This window comes from Xyrauchen texanus, chromosome 26, assembly GCF_025860055.1.
Source record: "Xyrauchen texanus isolate HMW12.3.18 chromosome 26, RBS_HiC_50CHRs, whole genome shotgun sequence".
Taxonomy (NCBI): Eukaryota; Metazoa; Chordata; class Actinopteri; order Cypriniformes; family Catostomidae; genus Xyrauchen; species Xyrauchen texanus.
The window spans coordinates 33,739,163-33,760,927 of NC_068301.1; the positions used below are offsets into that span (position 1 = coordinate 33,739,163).

General features: G+C 40.0%; 1 protein-coding gene across 2 annotated transcripts in view; it reads right to left on the reverse strand.

Annotated features, from left to right (window-relative positions):
• The window catches only part of LOC127619591 (RNA polymerase II subunit A C-terminal domain phosphatase-like), a 148,964-nt gene extending 132,413 nt beyond the window's left edge, over window positions 1-16,551 (reverse strand). For both annotated transcript variants that reach the window (XM_052092477.1, XM_052092476.1), the window contains exons 1-5: window positions 16,104-16,551; window positions 12,259-12,342; window positions 11,780-11,873; window positions 10,531-10,659; window positions 4,881-5,031 (exon numbers count right to left, since the gene is read on the reverse strand). In XM_052092477.1, the coding sequence (XP_051948437.1) occupies window positions 4,881-5,031; window positions 10,531-10,659; window positions 11,780-11,873; window positions 12,259-12,342; window positions 16,104-16,381 (736 nt within the window). In that variant the 5' untranslated portion in view covers window positions 16,382-16,551. The remainder of the gene's footprint in view (window positions 1-4,880; window positions 5,032-10,530; window positions 10,660-11,779; window positions 11,874-12,258; window positions 12,343-16,103) is intronic.
• Window positions 16,552-21,765: the final 5,214 nt, after the last annotated feature.

A 21,765-nucleotide genomic window follows, 5' to 3' on the forward strand; every position in this document is an offset into this window, starting at 1 on the left:
GAGACGGGAGGGAAGGCGTAATGCGGGCGTCTGGGCCAGTCCTGGGCCAGCTGTCCTCGCTCGAGAAAAATATTGGGCAGTGAGAGTTCTCTTTGGACTCAAAGAGGTCTATCTCTGCTCTGCCGAATAGGTGCCATAACGTCTGGACTGTTTGAGCGTGCAGGGACCATTTCCCTAGGGGAATATTGTCTCTAGACAGTCTGTCCGGGCCGTCGCTCAGGTGGCCTGGCACGTGCGTCGCCCTCAGCGAGCGCAGGTGGCACTGGGACCAAATCAGTATGCGTTTCGTCAGATGGAAGAGGTTCCTGGATCTGACACCGCCCTGACGGTTTAGGTAGGATACCACAGATCTGTTGTCGGAACGGACCAGGACGTGGTGACCCTGAATGACCGGGAGAAAGCGCACGCAGCCGCACTCGACCGCTATCATTTCCAGACAATTTATGTGAAGGAGCTTTTCCTGAACTGACCATAGGCCGAAAACCGGAGAGCCCTCACAGACCGCGCCCCAACCCGTGTTGGACGCGTCTGTCGAGATGACTTTTCGGCGAGATACAGCTCCCATTGTCACTCCCCGCTGATACCATTCGGCCACTGTCCAGGGCTGCAGAGCTGATATACAGGTCTGAGTCACCTTGATGGGCTGGCGGCCTGTGGACCAAGCCCGGCGAGACGCGCAGTGTTTAGCCAATGCTGAAGCGGGCGCATGTGCAGTAAACCCAGCTGAAGTACTGCTGCGGCTGAGGCCATGTAACCTAGCACTCTCTGGAATTTCTTCAGAGGCGTGAGGCTGTTCATCTGAAAAGATGCGGCTAGTAGCTGAACACAGCGTGCGCGCTGTGTAGATAAGCGAGCCGTCATTGCCACGGAGTCTAGTTCTATTCCAAGGAAGGAAATTGTCTGACTGGGCTGTAGTGAGCTCTTGGTCCAATTGACTGCAAGACCCAAACTGTTCAGATGGCTGAGGAGAACTGCTCTGTGAGACAGAAGCTCCATATGTGACTGAACCATAATCAGCCAGTCGTCCAAATAGTTCAGAATTCGCAAACCCTGACTCCGCAGGGGTGCGAGCGCCGCATCCATGCACTTCGTGAAAGTACGGGGTGCTAAGGACAGGCCGAACAGAAGGACGGTGTATTGATAAACCTGGCTGTCAAAGGCGAATCTCAAGAATGGCCTGTGACGGGGATTTATCTGAATCTGAAAGTATGCATCTTTCAGATCGAGAGAAATAAACCAGTCCCCTGGCGCACATGCGCTGAGCAGTTTCCTGATTGTAAGCATTTTGAACGGTCTTTTGCAAGCACCTTGTTCAAAACCCTGAGATCTAATATGGGTCTGAGGCCGCCGTCTTTCTTGGGAACAAGAAAATAACGGCTGTAAAGCCCTGACTCGCTCAGAGAGGGTGGCACTTTTTCTATGGCCCTTTTGCACAGAAGGCTTGCTATTTCTGAACGAAGCATGCACGCTGCTTCCGTGTTCACAGTGGTTTCGAGCCAGCTCTGAAGCGAGGAGGGCGGCGATCGAACTGTAGCAAATAGCCCTGTTGTATTGTGCTTAACACCCACTTGGATATCCCTGGAATAGCTTCCCACGCTTTGAAGCGTAACGCTAGAGTGTGAATGGCCAATTCGCTCTGATTGCCGCACACAGAGCGCTGAACAAAATGTGTGAGCGCGCTTAGTGTGTTCATGCATGATTGCTCGCAGACAGCATGAACAGGCTGTTTTGTGAGTGACTTCCCGATTGGAATGAATGGGGAAAGAGTCACATCTGTTACGTGATGTGCAAGCATAGTCATGGGCATGGGACTTACACACAGAGGAATGTTTGCTGGCCGTGTAACAGAGCGGGCAGAGAATGGGCGCGCGCAAGTATTCGTAGGTGCATTTATTGACTCTAGCGCTCGAGCGGTTCGTAACCGCTTTATGTGAGCGTGCTCTGGTGGGGACACGAGACATGCAGTGCTTGTGTGCAGAAGTGAACACTGGATTGTGGGCACATTTTCTACACATAGGGCTGGTCGTGTGACACAGCGGGCAGAGAATGGGCGCATGACGCATTTGTGGGCCTTCATTGACTCAGTAATCAGCTTTATGAGAGCGTGCTCTGATAGGGGCAAGGGATGTGTTATGCTTGTGTGTAGGGGTGAACACTGGGTTGTGGGCACTTTTTCTACACATAAGACATGTTTGCCCTTTACAAGATTTATTTGGGTCGCCGTGAAAACGGCGTTTGAGTGCAGAGCAAGCGGGCAGTGTCACCGGCTTGTTGGCTGCTAAATTCACCACTGTAGTAGCCTGAGAGAAGGGGACTGACAGGGGCAAAACTTTGACGGTGGTCCGGCCGCGGCGGGACTGAGCCGTCGTTTGTTCAACAAAGTTAGGAAGACTTCGGTTGCTCTGGTTTCAGCGTTACCTTAAATCGAGGCCCGCGGGGGGGGCGGCGGTCTGCGGCGGCTGTCTGAGCGCGATCGAGGGCGGCCGCCCTGTCGACGCTGAGAAGAGGCTCGTGCAGGAGGCTGATCACGTGAGCGGCCTGCAGAGGAGCTAGCGCGACGCGGCAGGAAGAGGTTCATGGCTTGAGTGGCTTTCTGGACTTCTGAGAAGCGGTCAACAATGCCACTCACCGCGGAGCCGAAGAGACCGGTCAGAGAGAGCGGTGCGTTGAGGAACGTGGAGCGCTCTGCTTCTCCCATGTCGGCTAGCGTTAGCCACAGGTGTCTCTCGGTCACAGTCAGCGAGGCCATGCACTTCCCTAGGGCTTGAGCTGCAGCTTTGGTAGCCGAGCGGCGAGGTCTGTCGCGCTTCATAGATCAGTAACAGCCTCTGGGTGCCTGCCTTTCTCATCCCACTCCCGAAGAAGGTCCGCTTGTAAGATCTGTAAAACGGCCATGGAGTGCAGAGCAGATGCGGCTTGGCCGGCGGCGGAATAGGCGCGGCCAACATAGGCGGAAGTCGCTCTGCAGGCATTAGACGGGAGCACAGGCTTAGACCGCCATCTCACGGAGGGCGGGCAAAGGTGTGCTGCTACCGAGTCCTCGACCGGGGGGATGGAGGAGTAGCCTCTCTCGGTGGCGCCGTCCACCGACGCGAGAGAGGTGGAGACGTGGGAACGGGTCCTGGCCGAAAAAGGAGCGTTCCACGACTTTGCAAGCTCCGTGTGTAGTTCCGGCAGGAATGGAGCGGCCCGGGCCGCGGGTGTAGAGCGGCGACGGCCTGTGTGAGGAGGCGTGTTAATTCCCCTTCGACTCCGGCGCGGGTCCTGCTGGATTCCTGGGCCGAGGAGGCGGCTTGGGAGCCTGCCCACTCCTCGCTGTCCGAAGCCATGATGGAACAGCAGGCCTTATCCTCCGCCTCGTCATCCGAGATGGCAGCAGTGCGGCCGCTCGGCGGCAACTGCGCTGGCCCCGGGGCGGGGAGGGTGAAAACGATGCTCGAGGGAGAGGCTCCGGCGAGGCATTCGCTTCAACCACAGTTTCCGGCAGCCTTTGGGAGCGAGCTTCTTTCTGCTGGGCGGAATGTAAGGCGCGGCGGCTTCTGCTTTGAGCGCTTCGAGTCGAGCCCGCAGGGTCGACATCGGTAGCTCCTCGCAGAAACCGCATCCGCCCTCAGCGAGGGCGAGCTCTGCGTGCCCCAGTCCCAGGCAGAGAGCGCAGATGATGTGGCGGTCTCCGGTGCTGAGAAGGGCGCGACATGAGGCGCAAGTGGAACAAGGCATCTTTAAAAAGACGCTCGATACTCTTTTGTGAAGTTCGCTGAGGAACTTAGCTTGCTCTAAAAAAGGATACGTCGCCGGATGGCGTAGCTCGCAGGATGGCTGAAGGTGGCGAAGACGGCCGGCTTCTTCGAGCGCTGTCCACGCTTGCTAGATGCCCCTCGAACGGCGATGCGGCTTCCAGTTCAGAGATGCGAAGAGCTTCGCTGAAGAGATGAAAATCAGGGTTCCAGCCTACGAACTACGCTTATATGCACTCTAGTCACGCCCATTTTGGCGGGCTTTGATGCAGTGAGCGCGCGGACGCCTCTCATTGGATGCGAGTTCGCCCAAGCTCGTCTATAGGCTGCAGCAGTTGCTGCAGAGCAACCTATGAACTCGCTAGATAGCCCGCTCAAGGTCTGCAGCTGCCGCACTGCGTTGACAATGGATACAAAAATTAAGGATAATTTTTTGGCTTCAATATCTCAGAAAAGATGAATCTTTCCCGTAGCGTAAGCTAGCTTACGCAATACGAGAGAAGCTCTCGTAAGAGAACTTGTGTTAACTATATTTAACTACACATTGTCATATAAACAAGCGGTCAGTAACACAGGTCTGAAGAACAATATGACATAACAGTAAGAGTTCCAGAGACAGTTGTGTCATGTAGTTTAATGTTGTACTTCAGGCTTGCGATACTTCAACAGATCTTATTTCATTTTGAGTTGGACATTCATAACTTGTGCATCAGTATAAGAATAATCCATTAACAGCTCCGACTGATGTATATTGGAAGTGTTTTTAATTCACTAAAAAGATCTGGCTCAAGAGTCATTTGCTTGGAAATTGGACTATACTGGAAGCGCTGTATGTTTTTCATGGTATAGATTCAAAAGAACTGGCTCATTAGAGTTATTCACTTGAGAATTGGACTGTACCAGATGCGCCATATGTTTAACGCTGAAGATTCAACAGAAATACTGTCAGCGGAAAATTGCATGTACAGGAAATGTTAACGGAATAGAAAGTCGTGAAAATCAAACTGTATTTTCTTTTTTTTTTTATGGAACCGGTTCTGGAGAACAGGTTCTCTGTACACAACCATACCATTAACACACGTCAGCAGTGTAATGAAGCTGCCCTGAGCAAAGAGGGAGTGCTTTAGCGTCTTTAAAACGTACCTGCAATGGTATGAGCGTATAAACGACTGCCAAAAGTGAAGACATGCAGCTCATAGAGGTTGGCAATCTTTTCAAGAAAGTCTTTGCAGTGAGGCCTCAGACGTGTATGAAGCATGGGCTCTCCTCGTCCCAGCTGGAAATGCAAGATTCCCTGGAAGCACATCACAAAAGAGGGAAGTCAGAGACAGGAAAACACATACTGTAGATATACACATGTATAGATGCCTCATTCGGCTGGTTCGGATACATCAATCATGACGCCACCTTGGAACGGTCAACAAGGAGAGCTGCTTGAATGTAAGAGAAGCCACAGACTGCTTTTTTCCGTTTGTGTGGAAAAAGTTAATCAAGTAATGAATTAACTGACTGGGTGCTCTTTTCAGTATTTTTGCATTGATCTATTCATTTGTAGAGGATTTTATTTGCAGTTTACAAAAGGGGAAAAAACCTGTTTTAGAATGAATTTAGGAATTTTTTATATCATCTAAAATATTGCCCAATGTTTGTGGAAAATCAGATAATCTGAAAGTTAGCTGGAAAATACAATAGACTTTTGCAGACCGTATCTGTCACTTTACATTCATGTGTTGATGGACGGCTCTTGACCTAACCAATATGGCGGACGCTCCGAAGTATCATGGTCCATAGCAACAGCTGCTTATAAGGTATCTATGTATAGATACTATGGGAAAACAGATCAATGCCAATAGAAAGCTATACATTATTATATACAGTGAATAGTCAGTCTTAACCCTCTGGGGTCTGAGGGTATTTTGGACCCTGGAGAAGTTTTGACATGCCTTGACATTTGTGCTTTTTCCAGTTGCTTAAAAATATATTAATGGCTAAAGTCTGATAACACTGTATTTAGCATGTACAGGTTTGTATTTTTGAGAAAATAATGTTTATGCATGGTTTTTGAAAAAACTAAAATTTATAATAAACATTTGTCCACAAGACTTTTGAGAACTCGATCTTGTAGCCTAGAGTTTTTGCTACAAAATGATGTGAAAACCATCCTGATCACTCATTCATACAAAACAATATAGTAATTTAACTTTTGTAAGACACTATTAGTGTTGAAAGGTAATATGTGAGGAGGCGTGAATGATCATGAATATTCATTGTAATTCACACATGAGACAAAGACCCCTCCCCTGGGCCTATCAATGAGGGATAGAGAATGAATGCGAGGAGACTTAATGATCAAAATCAAGTTTTAAGTTAAAAGAAGTAATCTGACTATATATTTTCTTTACATAAAGACTTTACTTAATTTTAGACCTACACTACCATTTAAAAGAAGTCTCTTCTGCTCACCAAGACTGCATTTATTTGATCCAATTTACAGTAAAAACAGTGATATTTTGAACTATTTTTACAATTTAAAAGAACAGTTTTCTATTTGAATATCTTGTAAAATGCAATTTGTGATCAAAGCTGAATTTTCAGCATCATTACTGCAGTCTTCAGTGTCACATGATCCTTCAGAAATCATATTATGCAAATTTTCTAATATGGGCATATTTAAAGTGTATTTTACTCATTTAACCTGAACACATATTTGCAAGCACAAGCTTTGTTGACGATAATGAGGCAGCATAAACACTAGATAAAATATAATCTAAACATTTATATTATTTTTATATCATATTACATATCATATTTATATCATACAGCATACAATTTACATGTACATGTATATATAAAATAGCAAGTCAACTAATGAAAACGAATTGATTTACTCATCTGAAATTGTATCCTCAGCTAGATCAAATCTCTCTTCAAAATACAAACGTTCATCGGAGTCCTGCTCTTCTTATGAGGAAAATACATTTGCATTGATCGTCTCAGCACATTAGCGTATGAATTGCGTGTTCTGCTGGTGGGTGGGATCACATTACAGATAATTAGATAGCCTAGTAAAAACTGTACATCACTTTGTTTCAAACAGATTGCATTGCAGGAGAATATTTGTTTTAAATTGGAATAGTTTTATTTAAAAGTAGACATTTTAAGCTTTCTTTAGACATATGTTTCATGTTTGAGTGAAAAGAATTTGCGGAGTTTCAGTTCATTTTTGTGACGTGTTTCTGAAATATGCTTGTGAACACAGAGACTGCTTACAGCTCACCCTTTTTATTTTCTTTATTTTACAAAAGCACAAGATTTTGTTGTTATTGTGAGTGTACACAAATAAAAGTAGACCCTTTATAGTGTCTAATGATGTATTACACTTATCTGTATACCCAAAAATGACGGATTAATTTAAGTTGTTTCTGCTGTAATGATAAAAATATCCAGCAGGATGCGCCGGCGCATCCGTCGACCCCAGAGGGTTAAGGAAGCCCTATATAGTTAGGCTGGTTTTGGTTTTACCGGATCTATGATCAGACGTGCTTCTAAGGGGGCATTTAAATGTTTTCTTGTGTTCAAAACCGGCTAGATGAATTATCTTCTGCATTGATTCTCTATGGGGTTCAGGTCAGGCGAGTTTGCTGGCCAATCAAGCACAGTAATACCATGGTCATTGAACCAGGTTTTGGTACTTTTGGCAGTGTGGGCAGGTGCCAAGTCCTGCTGGAAAATGAAGTCAGCATCTCCATAAAGCTTGTCTGCTGAAGGAAGCATGAAGTGCTCTAAAATGTCCCGGTAGACGGCTGCGTTGACTCTGGACTTAATAAAGCACAGTGGACCAACACCAGCCGATGACATGGCTCCCCAAACCAACACAGACTGTGGAAACTTCACACTGGACTTCAAGCATCTTGGATTGCGTGCCTCTCCATTCTTCCTCCAGACTCTGGGACCTTGGTTTCCAAATGAGATGCAAAATTTGCTCTCATCAGAAAAGAGGACTTTGGACCACTGAGCAACAGACCAGTTCTTTTTTTCTTTAGCCCAGGTAAGATGTTTGACCTTTGAAGCCCATGTCCAGGACCCGTCTGTGTGTGGTGGCTCTTGATGCAGTAACTCCAGCCTCAGTCCACTCCTTGTGAAGCTCCCCCACACATTTGAATGGCCTTTTCCTGACAATCCTCTCCAGGCTACGGTCATCCCTGCTGCTTGTGCACCTTTTTCTTCCACACTTTTCCCTTCCACTTAACTTTCTATTAATGTGCTTTGATACAGCACTTTGAGAACATCCAACTTCTTTTGCAATTACCTTTTGAGGCTTTCCCTCCTTGTGGAGGGTGTCAATGATGGTTTTCTGCACAACTGTCAGGTCAGCAGTCTTCCCCATGATTGTGAATTCAACTGAACCAGACTGAGAGACCATTTAAAGGCTCAGGAACCCTTTGCAGGTGTTTAGCTGATTAGAGTGTGACACTTTGAGCCTACAATACTGAACCTTTTCACAATATTCTAATTTTCTGAGATTCTGAATTTGGGGTTTTCATAAGCTGTAAGCCATAATCATCAAAATTACATCAAATAAAGGCTTGAAATATCTTACTTTGCTTGTAATGAGTCTATATAATATATTAGTTTCACCTTTTAAGTTGAATTACTGAAATTAATGAACTTTTGCACGATATTCAAATTTTTCGAGTTTCACCTGTACTATAGAAATTGTGCCGTTGTGATTTAATGTGATTTAATGTGCTGAGTAATGTAATTTTTCCCACCGTGTCTGATATTAAAATCAGTGCGACACACATAGCAAAAGGCTTGGGCATTGTCGATATGGCTTCGGGATATGAAATTAAATTCTTCCATCCAGCTGTTGTTAAATTTACATATTTAGTTTTTTTCACCGGAGCACCAGCCGATTCTTCTCCTCCCATCTACCAGTGATGCTTGATTTAACATCCCGCATCTACTGCTTTTTTTGGGAGAAATAACAAAACGGGAGACTCCCGTGAAAAACGGGAGTGTTGACAGATATGGTTACAAGCCGTTCCCGAAGCAGTGCTCAGTTTTACAACTGATATTTGGACACCTAACGTAAGTTAAGCGTATTGGACACTTCAGTTTTTCAGATCTTTGGAATTGTTTTGTTAGACGAGTAATAAAGAGAAAAAGGTCCATTTATAAAAATTGTGGAAAAGCAACTCATTTGCAGTTAATTGTTATTTCTACCTCTTTCCAGTCACAGAGCACTTTATTTTGAGAGTTGTTTAAGTGAGAGAAGATCCTGTAACTAATGTTTAATAATTTATTTTATTATGAAAATAAAATGTTGCATTGAAGAAAGGTAGATTTTGTTTGTATATGCGGTCAATAATAGTTCTTAGAAAGAAAACCGGAACCAGAAAAAATCGGTATCGGCAGGTCACACTTGCAAAAAAATTGGAAATCGGAATCGGCCAAGAAAATTGCAATCGGTGCATCTCTAGAATTATTATTTAAAAAAATGATGCATTCACTGTGCATTTCTGAAAACAGACATCACACAGTCTTAGAGGACATCATTTCAGCCTTTGAAAACTCAGTAAATGGTCTTGTAATTGTCTGGCATAAAGATCTGAGATTGCTGTTTTGTTCGAGCTGAACTGCTGAGTGAATTCATGTCTGGTAGAATGAAAGTGTTCACGCCTACGAGAACAAATTGAAGCAGACAATAGCAGACAAAGCGTAAAAAGAATCAATCATTTCATGGCTGCATTTAAGTTCTTCAAAGCAACATTTCTAGCAACAACCACAATAATCTCACAGAAACAAAGAAATACGATCACTAAGAGTTCTGTGGAACTGAATGTCTCTCCTGAAGGTTGTGTTTTGTTTTTTAATGCCGAGCTCCAAACTGAAGGTACTATAGATAAATATTTTGAAGCCATGACACTGGAAACCATCATTGACAGACTGAACAAACAATTTTACAGTTATTCACAACTGCTATAGAGAAAGAACAAGTATATTGTGATTTACAGTATATACTGTTACCATTATAAAAAATTAAAAAACATATTTAACTTAAACCACCAGTAGAGGCAACATGCAAGACAACCTTAATTGTTGAAACAGTGTGTGATCCACAAAAAATAAACAAATATGGAACAATGCTTATTTTATGCATCCAATAAATAATAAAAAATGTCTGTTGTTTAATACTTCACATCTACAGTTATCTTTTGTTTAAGAGGTAAGATGATAAACAAATTAATATGAAAAATAATAATAATAATAATATAATATATAAAACTAGGAGGAGGGCGTGGCCAGGCTGTGATGGCGCACGGCCGGCACTGAATCAGCTGATCAGCGGGAGAGCGAGATAAGGGGCAGCTGGAGACATGATAATAATCATGTTATTAATCTAATAATCTAATTATATTAATTATACAGAGGACCATCTAACTAGATACATTATGGAAATATTCATTTTAATAATGATATTTTATTAGTTTTTCATAATTTTGGTCACATTTTAGCTTTTTAAAAATTAACAAATCAATGTATTTAATCAATAAATATAATATTATATTACATATATTATACTTTGTTACACTTTTAACAAATGTATGTTTAATTGCATAATTTGTACTATTTACAGGTATTACATTGATTTGTTGGAACACATGCTAAAAACGGCACTGATTATAAGAAATGTTAAATACACCCAAGAGAACAGTAGTGATAAAGCCAAACATGGCCCTGAACAAATCTAGCATCTTCAGAAAGACAATTTTTTTTTTTCTACAGCTACCTTGTTGGACATGCGCTGGCAGTGCTGTTCAGTGGTGTGGATCAGTGTTTGGTCCAGATCCACCATCAGCACCAACTTCCTGTTCCTGTGAAGTCTTTGCTGGTCCTCTCGGCCAAGCTGCTCTGCTTGCTGCTCACAGACACACAAGAGACAAAGAGTTTGTGCACAGGTCTGTAATAACACAATAATATGACATCTTAGCAACCATCTGTCTAGAACACAGCAACAATCAGACAGGAACTTGAGGTAACTCTAAAAATACAAAGGGTCTCTGATAGGGTTGTCAAATTAAATTTGAAATTCAAATAGTCTACCCTATTTATTTTATTAATGCATGTTACTGGTCTTATTATGAATGATTCAAACATGCATATTTGCTATTTTATTAAAAATCACTTTAATCAAAATGTAATAACTTGCTCTTCCAGTGATATGACTCTGCTCTGCTGACGTATGCAAGTGTCAGTAGTCAGTTTTTACCCTGCCTATTTAAGAGTCATGTAAACAAACCTGCCGTAAAAGCAGAAAATGCAGAGATGAAGAGGTGTATTTTCGGCTGTTTTCCTCCAAAATTCCCACTCCTTGGTTACCAGCTCACTGGCTTGAATTTACATTTCAAAGGAGGAGAAATAACATCGAATTTGTGATTGTGTTCAAAACATTTCATGCTTTATTACTTCCAGGGGTGATTACTTCTGAATACAATGCAACTCAGATGCCTCTAGCATTTATTCATATTTTTTCATTCAGATATCTTGGGATGTACAGCATGAGTAAGTGTTCTTTTTTCCCTTAATATTTAGTGTTTTGTGATTCAAAACACTGAAATATTGTGATCTTTTACTCACTTTGTTTCTCAACGGCTACTGCCTCGTCGTTAGCAAAGACCATGTTGTGCTTGTGCATTTATGTTGTCAGTTTCTGATTCATTTCCCCAGTAACTGGCTGTGGCTCAAGCTGAATGGTGGAAGGGATGTAAAGTGTTTGTGTCTGTGTGTTAACTGCAAACTCGCATTCAGATCTGTATCTATTCCAGGATACAACGGCCAGTTTTCACAATACAATAAACAACCGATGGATAAAATTAAGTCCCCATCCTACATTTTTTCTAGTACGATAAGCTGTTTCACTCGGAAATACGTCACAAAAAGGACGTAAACTCAGTCATCATTTCTGTTTCATGCTGACTTGAAAGATTGTCACACTTAAAAGTTTTTATCCACACTTGTGTGAAACTGGCAGAACTCACCTCTGAGCTGACCATGAGCTCTGGAACACTGTGCACCATGGAAACTGTTGCTGTAGAAATGGGCACCTGCTGCTTTCCATTCTTGCTTTGTAGCCTGAAAGGCAGGAATATGCAAGTGCATCATCAGCACCATCAAGTTACCTAATAAACCTCTAAACCTATTGCATTTCAAAGATCTGAGAAAACTGAAAAGTATAGAAATACAATAAGAGGTTGTCGTGAACGATTTTCTACACTAAAAGCTGTCGGTAAGTGGAAATACATTTTCAACCCTTTAACTTTTTTTTTTTTTCAACCAATTGATTAAGGTCAATAATATTTTCATGAAAGGTTGATTAGAAAAAATTGACTCCCTTGAAGGTTGGTAAGAAAACCATTTTTCTTCTTGAAGTGGCAGTTATAGGGTTAATGAAATAATGACAACTCGGCAAGAAAAATAAAGTTATGTATATAGGTGGATGAGTAGTGTGTTAACTCACTGAGTTAAGTCCTGGCCACATTCTGCACATAGACCCTTCATCACAACGGGATGGCTGCATTCTTCCACTTTTGCTATGACACTCCTGTACAGATATTAGATTTCCAGGAATAAATAGAAATATAATATATTTGTGCATATTATCATGCCTCAAGTCTAGGGTACATTCACATATGATTAACAAAACACAGACAATATACTGCATGTCTCAGTGATGTTTATAAACAAGCTCATATTCAGCACACATGAGACCACTGTTTTTCCTGCAGAGAGAATTACTAGGCGAATTTGGTGCCGCCTCCAGCTGTCTAAAAACTCTGGTGGGTGTCTTCGTATAAAAATAGGATGTGATAAAAACTAAAAAAGACATTTGACACAGGATTAAGATTAAGACTAATTTAAAAACAGCTGACAAAATTAACACTAATATTCAGTTGCCAGGTCATTAGTAGTGTATTAGCGCAAAGCCAATGTTTACGTGATTTTAACCTCACTTTCTTTGATCAGTATGGTACCACCTCCGCCACATTTTGAGCCAGGAAAAACTCTGGAGACATTGGAAAACTTGAATGATTTCTGATGAGTGTGGCTCCCTGTACTTTTAAAGGCTGCAAAAACACAATCTAGATCTACAATGACATTAAAAGAATATTCCAGGTTCAATAAAACTGGGATAGTTCAAATAAAAATGTTCTCATCATTTACTCACCCTCACGCCATTTCAAATGTTTATGACTTTCTTTCTTCTGCTGAACACAAATGAAGATTTTTAGAAGAATATTTCAGCTCTGTTGGTCCATACAGTGCAAGTCAACAGGGTCTAAAACATTGAAGGTCCAAAAAAGCACATTAAGGAAACATAAAAGTAATCCATAAGTCTACAGTGGTTTAATCCATGTCTTCTGAAACAATATGATAGATGTGGGTGAGAAACAGATCAATATTTAAGTCCTTTTATAATAGCAATCTCCACTTTCACTTTCTTATTGGTTTTTGTCAATTCACATTCTTTGTGCATATCGCCACCTACTGGGCAAGGAGGATAATTTATGGTAAAAAAGAATATTGATCTGTTTCTCATACACACCTATCATATCATTTGTGAAAGCATGGATTTAACCAGCCATATGAATTACTTTTATACTGCATTTATGTGATTTTTTGAGCTTCAAAGTTCTGGCCACCATTCACTTGTATTGTATGGACCTAAATTGCTGAAATATTCTTCTAAAAACCTTTGTTTGTGTTCAGCAGAAGAAATAAAGTCATACACATCTGGGATGGCATGAGGGTGAGTAAATGATGAGAATTTTCACTTTTGGGTGAACTATCCCTTTAAGCTCAATCGACAGCAATTGCGGCATAATGTTGATAACCATAAAAAATAATTACGTCCCTCCTTTTATTAAAAAATAAATGTTACAGTGAGGTACTTACAATTAGGGCTGCAACTAACATTATTTTGATAATCGATTAATCTAACGATTATTAGAACAATTATTGCAACGATTAACCATTAGCTCTAAACCGATTATTCAGCTTGTGCCCCGACTTAAAAGGTTGTAATAAACGTGCTTACTAACAATAAAGAAGACAAATCATCTTTTAAAAATACCTCTAAATGACATTCACTGAATTAAATGGAAAAAAAAAATTTTAATAGTAGTTTAATTCAGTAAAGAAATTCACTGCAAAAATCCTAGTGTTATCAAGTGTTTTTGTCTCGTTTTCATTTGAAATTGTCTAAAAACCCTTAAAACAAGATACAATTACTTGCGAAGCAACATATAAGATATTTAGACTTGCTTTAAGAGGATTTTGTATATACAAAGTATTTTTCACATGGTAATACTTTTGCGAGTGCAGTAAAGACAAAATATACATATATTCAAGATCTATTCTCTAAAAGCAAGTCTAAATATCTTAAATGCTGCTTCTCAGGTGAATGCATCTTTTTGAAAAGGATTTTTAGATATATTTAAATATTTGTATTTTTAATATTATATTCAACATTCTCAGATAACAATTTTTTTCTTCTTCAGTATTGCTGATTAAATAAATGTACATTGTTTTAAAGGAGTTTTAGATATTTATATTGGAAAACAAGCCAAAACAAAAACGTATTTTGTTGCAGTGTATAATGGAATGAAGATTTCCTCTCACCTTTCTGTTCACTTCAGTCCATCTTTAACTCACTAAACAAAATCTCTTATTAATAAAGCTGCGTATTGCCAATTTTCTTCACGATATGAAACACACAGTGACATGTATTATGATTCATTAAGTCGTGAGTCATCATGTTATAATCTAGCTGCAGCAAGTGCACTCGCGGGATGAGCGTCCCCGTGACTGTGCATCAGCCGAATACAGTTTCAATCTCTCCAAAAGATCGGGACACTTTGCCCAACTCATAGAAGAGGCGCTGACTGCAGAGAGAATTGGCAGTTTTTGAGTTTGTAGTTATTTACATGACCAGCTTCCTTATTATTTTAACTTTAATAAAGCTATAACGCATTAAAGATGTTTCCTTTAAAGATGCTCAGGCTCCACTTATTCCACAACAAGAGTGCTCCTGTATAACTCTTATTTTGTATTTTTGCATTATAATTCTCTCATACTTTGCGATCTACATCACCTGAAGCGGTTTGGAAAGTTTTGAGTGCATCTGGACTGTGAGCCGTGTAATTCTTCCTTTTTAGGAGGCTTTAAACACAGAGAGACAATAATTTTACAAAAGCGCTTGTTTACATTCATTCTTTTGTTAAAACGAATGTATTATTTCAGCTTTACAGTTGTTTAAATAGTTATTGTTATGGTAATTTTGTGGCATTGCATCGCCATGGCAAATTTGCTATAACTTTACATAGAAAAGGTTAGCAAGCGATTTTATCACACTAAAATCACGTAAACATGCATATTGTTTATCCCTAACATTTGAATAATGTACTATATTAACTTTTACGCATTGGTCCGTTCACTTCCATTGTAAGTGCCTCACTGTAATCCAGATTTGTGCTTTTTTGTAAAGAAATATTGAGACGAGTCAAAATAAATTTTCTTGGTAATCAACATTATGCCACAAATGCTGTCGGTTGAGCTCAACTTGTATTGAATTTGGAATATTCCTTTAAAATCAACAACATGTCTCTCAATTCAATGCTTCACACATGTCTACAGTTAACATGAATCTGAGTATTTACTTTTTTCCCTTAGAGCCTGAACATCTACTATGCATGCATTAAATAATTTATATTTTCATAACCAGTTTGTGCACAATGGCATTTCAAACGTACTGATCTAACACAGTTAATAAGTACTCAGTTCCTTTAAATGGCTGGCTGCAAACATGGGTAACTTTGCTGACTGCTGTATGACATGTCAACATTAGATAGTCATGTGTACTGTCAGGCTGCTGCATGTTTACAAAACAATGCTGTGGGAGTAACATGTGCAGGTGACTGTACACAATTTCTGTTTTTTTAATAACTTTCCCTTGCTACTGAAATAGACCACAATTTTATCAGTTTACAGAGCATAGAGCTGTCACGGAGACAAGCCTATATCTATATAGCACCAATATTTTAGTGTCAATATCTGTCAGGGATATTTCATGTGTTAAAAACACCTTTAAATGCTATACTGGGCGCGCGTAGGTTCTGTTGCTGCTGTCACGAGCTCTACATGAGCAACTGCGTGCGTGTCATCAACAAGAGCCACTTTGCTAAGCGCGCGCAGACTTTAAACTCGGAAGTGCTGCAAATAAAATACGCCGAGCGTTACACAGAACTGTTTGCTGGTCATTACATTCAAGTTTATTTATAAGCACGTCATGACAGCGTGTCTTACCCAGGCGCGATGACCTGCCCGAGCTGACAGCACAGTTCGCGCACAACTCCAGCGCGGTCTGACTTCAGCTTCCTCTCGTGCCCTCTCGACTCGTTTTCGGCGAGAATCGGCGCGCAAACCGCGATGACGGAGTCAACGTTCACCAGAGCTCCTGGTTTCACCTTCCACTCGAGCAGCCGTAGAGGACGCGCTCCTACGGGGTAGCGGATCTCCGTCACTTGCACCATGAGGCCCTCTGATGCCGCACCACCGCCGCCGGAGTCTACTGACTCCTCCATCAGAGCTTTAAACCTCCGTCAGAGACACACAGTGCAATACAGTAAGCGTTTGATGAGAAGTACTAAAAGGAGTAAAACGCGCTAAAAATAATCCCGATTTGTCTAGACCAAATAAAGCGATGAAAATTTTGTTGTAATGCTGGACAGGCTAAGTAACAGGTTCACTCTTCCCGCCCGTAAACAGGAAACACAAATCTGAAGCACGAGCGAGATCCACTTCCGGGAGACTTTAACCACACTTTTTTATTTTTTACTAATGAATTAAAAAATAAAAATAAAAAACGATTCAACACGTTTTCCGACATTTGACACAAACAGTACAAATACAAATTTAAATGCAACAGAAAATAAATAAAAACAAAACTAAGGGGCGACACAAACATGAAATAAATTCATTTAACAAAGACAGTTTTTCTGGCTTTTTTGTTTTTTGAAAGTTTTACAGATTCAAAATAAATTTCAAGGACTGTTTGGAAATGAACAAAGTTGGGTTTTAAAGCATTTCACTTACTCTGATGAATATAAAATGTTCCTAATAACAAAAAAAAAATCAATAACATACACTTTTTTTTTTAAAATGTCAAATTCATTCAAGTGTAGTAAAACTTGATATATTTAAAATTTATAATAATAAATAATAAAGTCAGAAATTGTGACACCTCATGCCAAAAAGAATATAAACAGGGACATTAAAAAAATACATGCACAATAGTTTATTTTGCACAGTTACAAAAAGAGTAATTGTAATCTCTATTCAGACGAAAACGCTCTAGTGTTTCTTTCACAGGATATATTCTGTGAGCAATTTTGAAGGAGACCGCTTTAGTTTTATTTGTTACACAGTAACAATGAACAACTCCCCAAATATTTTCCCAAACAAAAGAAGGAAACATATTTATCAAACATATTTTAATGGAGGGGTAGAAATATTACCCAAAGAGAGATCTAATCATCTGATTACTGCAATTATCATTAATTACATCAGTCTTATCCAAAAACAAATGTTTAGAAATCTTCCTGCTTATTTTACACCAAGTGCTTTGATCTCTGACAGAGAAAGTATTTTGACAGAAACTGAATTCATGACAATACAATATTCTTTATCTGATTTAAATTTAGAACATAGTTTTAGAGCATATGTTTAAAATTCAAACACCACGTCAAAATGACTTGCCTGTGAAAATTAAGAGGTATTTTGTTCACATCAAAACTGCATCTAAGAAAAAAACAATTATACCACCAAGTTGTTCAAATAAATGGTTAGGGAAAATATACCACATTGAGCAACAATTAAAAAAAAATAAAAAATCTTTAGCCAATTTATCTTAATGTGTTGTTTAAAGTTGTGAAATCCAAAACATTCAAACCTCCCTGATCATATGGATTATGAGGTTTGTTTTTCCAAACAAAATCAAATAATAATTTGTCAAACTCTTTAGTAAATGACTTTGGTACTAACAGACCCTGGGAGATATATGCAGACCTCGACAAACCTTCAAATTTAGACAAAAATATGACTATAAATGGACAAATCTCTCTGCATCCAAGAATTAAACTTTCTTTTAGTAGTGGCAAGAATGGGATCAAAGTTAAGAGAGGCACAATATGTTTCATCTTTACACAGTTTTACACTGAGGTATGTGACCACACTCTTTAGTAATAAATATATTAATATAGCATAGTCATCTATAGCATATATCAATAATTATATGATACAGTAATTCAAGCAATGGTTATATACATATAAAAAGGAAGATTTTTCAGACTGGAGCATTTGCAACAAACTGCATTTATTAACCCCTTCCCCCATTGAAACTGGCAAACCTTTGCATTGTGATGTAAGCTGATGAAATATCACGATCATACCATCTGCCTCCCAGTGTCGAGGGATTACAAGCCTCTAACAGCAGGTCACTGTTACATGCAAGCAAACAGTATAGATGTGTTTGGGTTTGTTGATATATTTTTACATATATTACATTTCAGTTTTTCCACACAATATGAGTATCAATACAAATAATTTAAAAAGTGACAAAAAAATTTAATGGCATTAAAACTATTTATCAATTATCAATTTGTATTTTTTTTTTTTAAATAAAATGGGGTCAAAAGGCATTCAGTTCATTATACATTTTCAATTCATATTGCTTATTCATTAATATGCATTAAGAAGAACATTATATGCTTCATACACATGAGTATTTGATCAGATAATATGCTGATTGGTTACTGCGGGTGTGTTGTTTAAATATGAATTTAACAGTGTTGTTTTATCTGATATGTTAGGGAAACAATTTTTTAAAAGAGTTTCTCTTTAAATAAAGGCATGACATTTTTAATTATCTGAATTTTCCTAAGGCTTTTTCTTTGTTTTGTGTTGTATGCACACTAGTAGGACTATTATGTCTGTTGTATTGCACAGCTTGAGAGATAAATGCATATCATAAATCTGAAATGTAATAATACATGGAAACACCAAAGTAAACAAGACTTTTTGGACTGTTTTAGAACCGTTAATCTCCCTCCAATTTTATTCCTTGCTTTTTTAGAAACTTTAGACGTATGTTTTAGTCATGTATGTTTCATTTGATCATTTTCAAAACCTTAATAGCCCCTCTGTATTTAATTATTTGTGTGTTTGTATGTCATATTTTTTTCTGATGTTTATTGCATTACACCAATAAATAAGTGTCCAAAAGTTGCACAGTAATCTTTTAAATAGAAAATATGTTATGCTTGAAACAAAGTATCGTTCCTACCCCAGAAGCACCATATCAGAAACAATGTGTCTTTAAAACTTAAACACAGATTCTATCCTGCTAGTCATTGTTTACTGAAATTCAAAAAAGACAAAAATATGAACGTGTTTTCTGCTATGGCTAATTTACATTGATTTTGGTATTGCAATCATTGTTGCGTAATGTACAGAAATGTATTATTATTGTACCTTTAGCCTACTTTATTTTGTTTTACATACTGTATACTTCCCTCTGGCAAGTCTCTTTTTTCTTTTCTGTGTCTTAGAAGTAGTTTTATACATATCTTGCTGTTTAACATTTACATTTTATATAATAAATGTATAATTTGATGTTGATTGAATTAAAAGAAGTTTCACTGTTGTTGTGCAGAGGGGTGGAATTTCAGGAACTTTGCGTCAGTGGTGTCTCAGTGGTTGAGGCTCAGGGTTACTGACCAGAAGGTCGGGGGTTCAAGCCCCAGCACCACCAAGATGCCACTGTTGGGCCCTTGAGCAAGGCACTTAACTCCAGATTGCTCCATGGGGATTGTCCCTGTAATAAGTGCACTGTAAGTCACTTTGGATAAAAGCGTCTGCCAAATGCATAAATGTAAATGTAAATGTCAGACCACTGTCACATGATCGATGACGTCACAGCAGACTAGAGTCATTTGAAATCTGCACGTGGAAGTGTCCGCGAGAGTCAACAACACAGGACTAGACCAAATCGAGTCACAGATGTGATCATCAGCACGAGCGGACTGGAGACATGGTGGGAGAGACATACGTGTTGGTAAGATCATCTTTAAATTATTACCTGCTGGCATGTACGAATCAATTAATTCATTGCCTATGTTCTCGTGTTGTCTGATCAATATGTGTAATAGATGCTGATGCATTTCGTAAGGTTGCTGTGTTTGATTTTCACACTTCTGCACTTCTTTTCCAGAGGAAATCTGAAATCTGGGGTGGGGGGTGATGGGGGGTTTCTAAATTAGAACGTTACTATACATAGTATTGTATAGTAACATATAGTTACTATGTTAATATAGCACCATCGGGTTACTTTGGTATTTTGGCATTACTTAGGCTGGTATATATTGAAAAGGGTAGTGGCTAATTCATCTTCGAAGTACTTGTTTAGACTAGAAGGACCTCAGAGGTTCTTGTTTGAGACATTTGTTAGAGCAGTTTGTTGAAGCAATCACACTGAGGTGTAATCCAGTGTTTTATCTTGAAAGGGTCAGTGATAGGATGTTGTTAATTATACTCTAAGGGACCTTTAAACTGCAGCACATCCTTGACACTAATGAACTGGCTACAAATCAACCACACTGACTGAAGACATTTTGTTCCCTGCTTCTATAAACTTTCCCTCTTCTTTCAAAAGTTTCCCACATGGCCTTGTAGGGAAACCCTCCTGTCCTCATTGTAGTGTTTCAAAGCATACCTCACCAAGGTATCTCTGAGTTATTTTTACATGATGGCATGGTGCAAGAGTGACATTTTCAGTCACACTTTATATTAGGTGTCGTTAACCGCTATGAACTACACTTTAGATTCATACAATGTACTTATTGTGTAACTACGTTGTTCGGCAAAATTCTCAAGATTCACATTTGCTGCTACTGAGGTTAAGGTACGGCTAGGTTCCCTTACGACTCAGTACACTTGACATTGCATTTATTAACGCATATGGGGATTGCCTTCATACACAACCTAGTTGAAACCTCTATACAAGAACGCCAATATTGTAATATTGGTTATGGTGTTCAAGCCCCGCCTGGTTTTGGCATGAAACTTTCCGATATAAAACCAGGTGCACAAACACCATTTCCTCAGATTTTCTTCCTTCAAGACAGCAATTATCTATTGTCTAGAAGCCCTATACCATCGTTGTCGATATACACATGCAGCAAGTGGAATCTTCAAAGGAAGACTTTCTGCTCCCCTGCAGTGCTCCGGCAAATATCACACCGCCTTGCCTATTGACGCTTCACTGGTGAACGAGCCTCAGCATCCTGATTCCCCGCAGCGATTTGGCAGGGTTTGTGTATCCTTACAAAGCAATTGTATAATGTTATTGTATATTGTGTGATATAAATGTATATATTTATATATCTAAAAGGTAATTTACGTGTTTGTGTGTTTTTAAAGATGCCGATCCTTAAGTGTTCCTTATGCGAGAGGCACATCCTGCCATCAGCTCAGCATGAGAGCTGCGTTTACTGTCTGGCTGCACCTATGCAGAAACAGCTCTCATGGAGAGAGACTGTCCTCACTGTGAGGGCATGAGTCTCAAGACGCTGCACTCGTGAATCACCCTCGTTTCTGAGGGACGATTCAGCATCACGTGCCCTCCCACACGCTTCTTCTGTGATACCTGAGTATTCCCACAAGGAGGCACAGTGGGGCCACGAGGACGAGCAGGATGACTTTGAGGTGGTCCTCGTGGCGGCACATGCCCCGTGAGCCACTTAATCTCTCCGAAGAGCATGTTTCCCGATACGCTATGTGGAAGACAAGCTCCGACCTTCTGAAAGAGCAGGGGGCCTCGTCTCGTTCAGTCGTTCTGATGCTGAAGTGATGAATGATGAAGTCATGTCTCCCGCTGCATCAGGTGAGTGGTCAGTGGATGATACTGCCA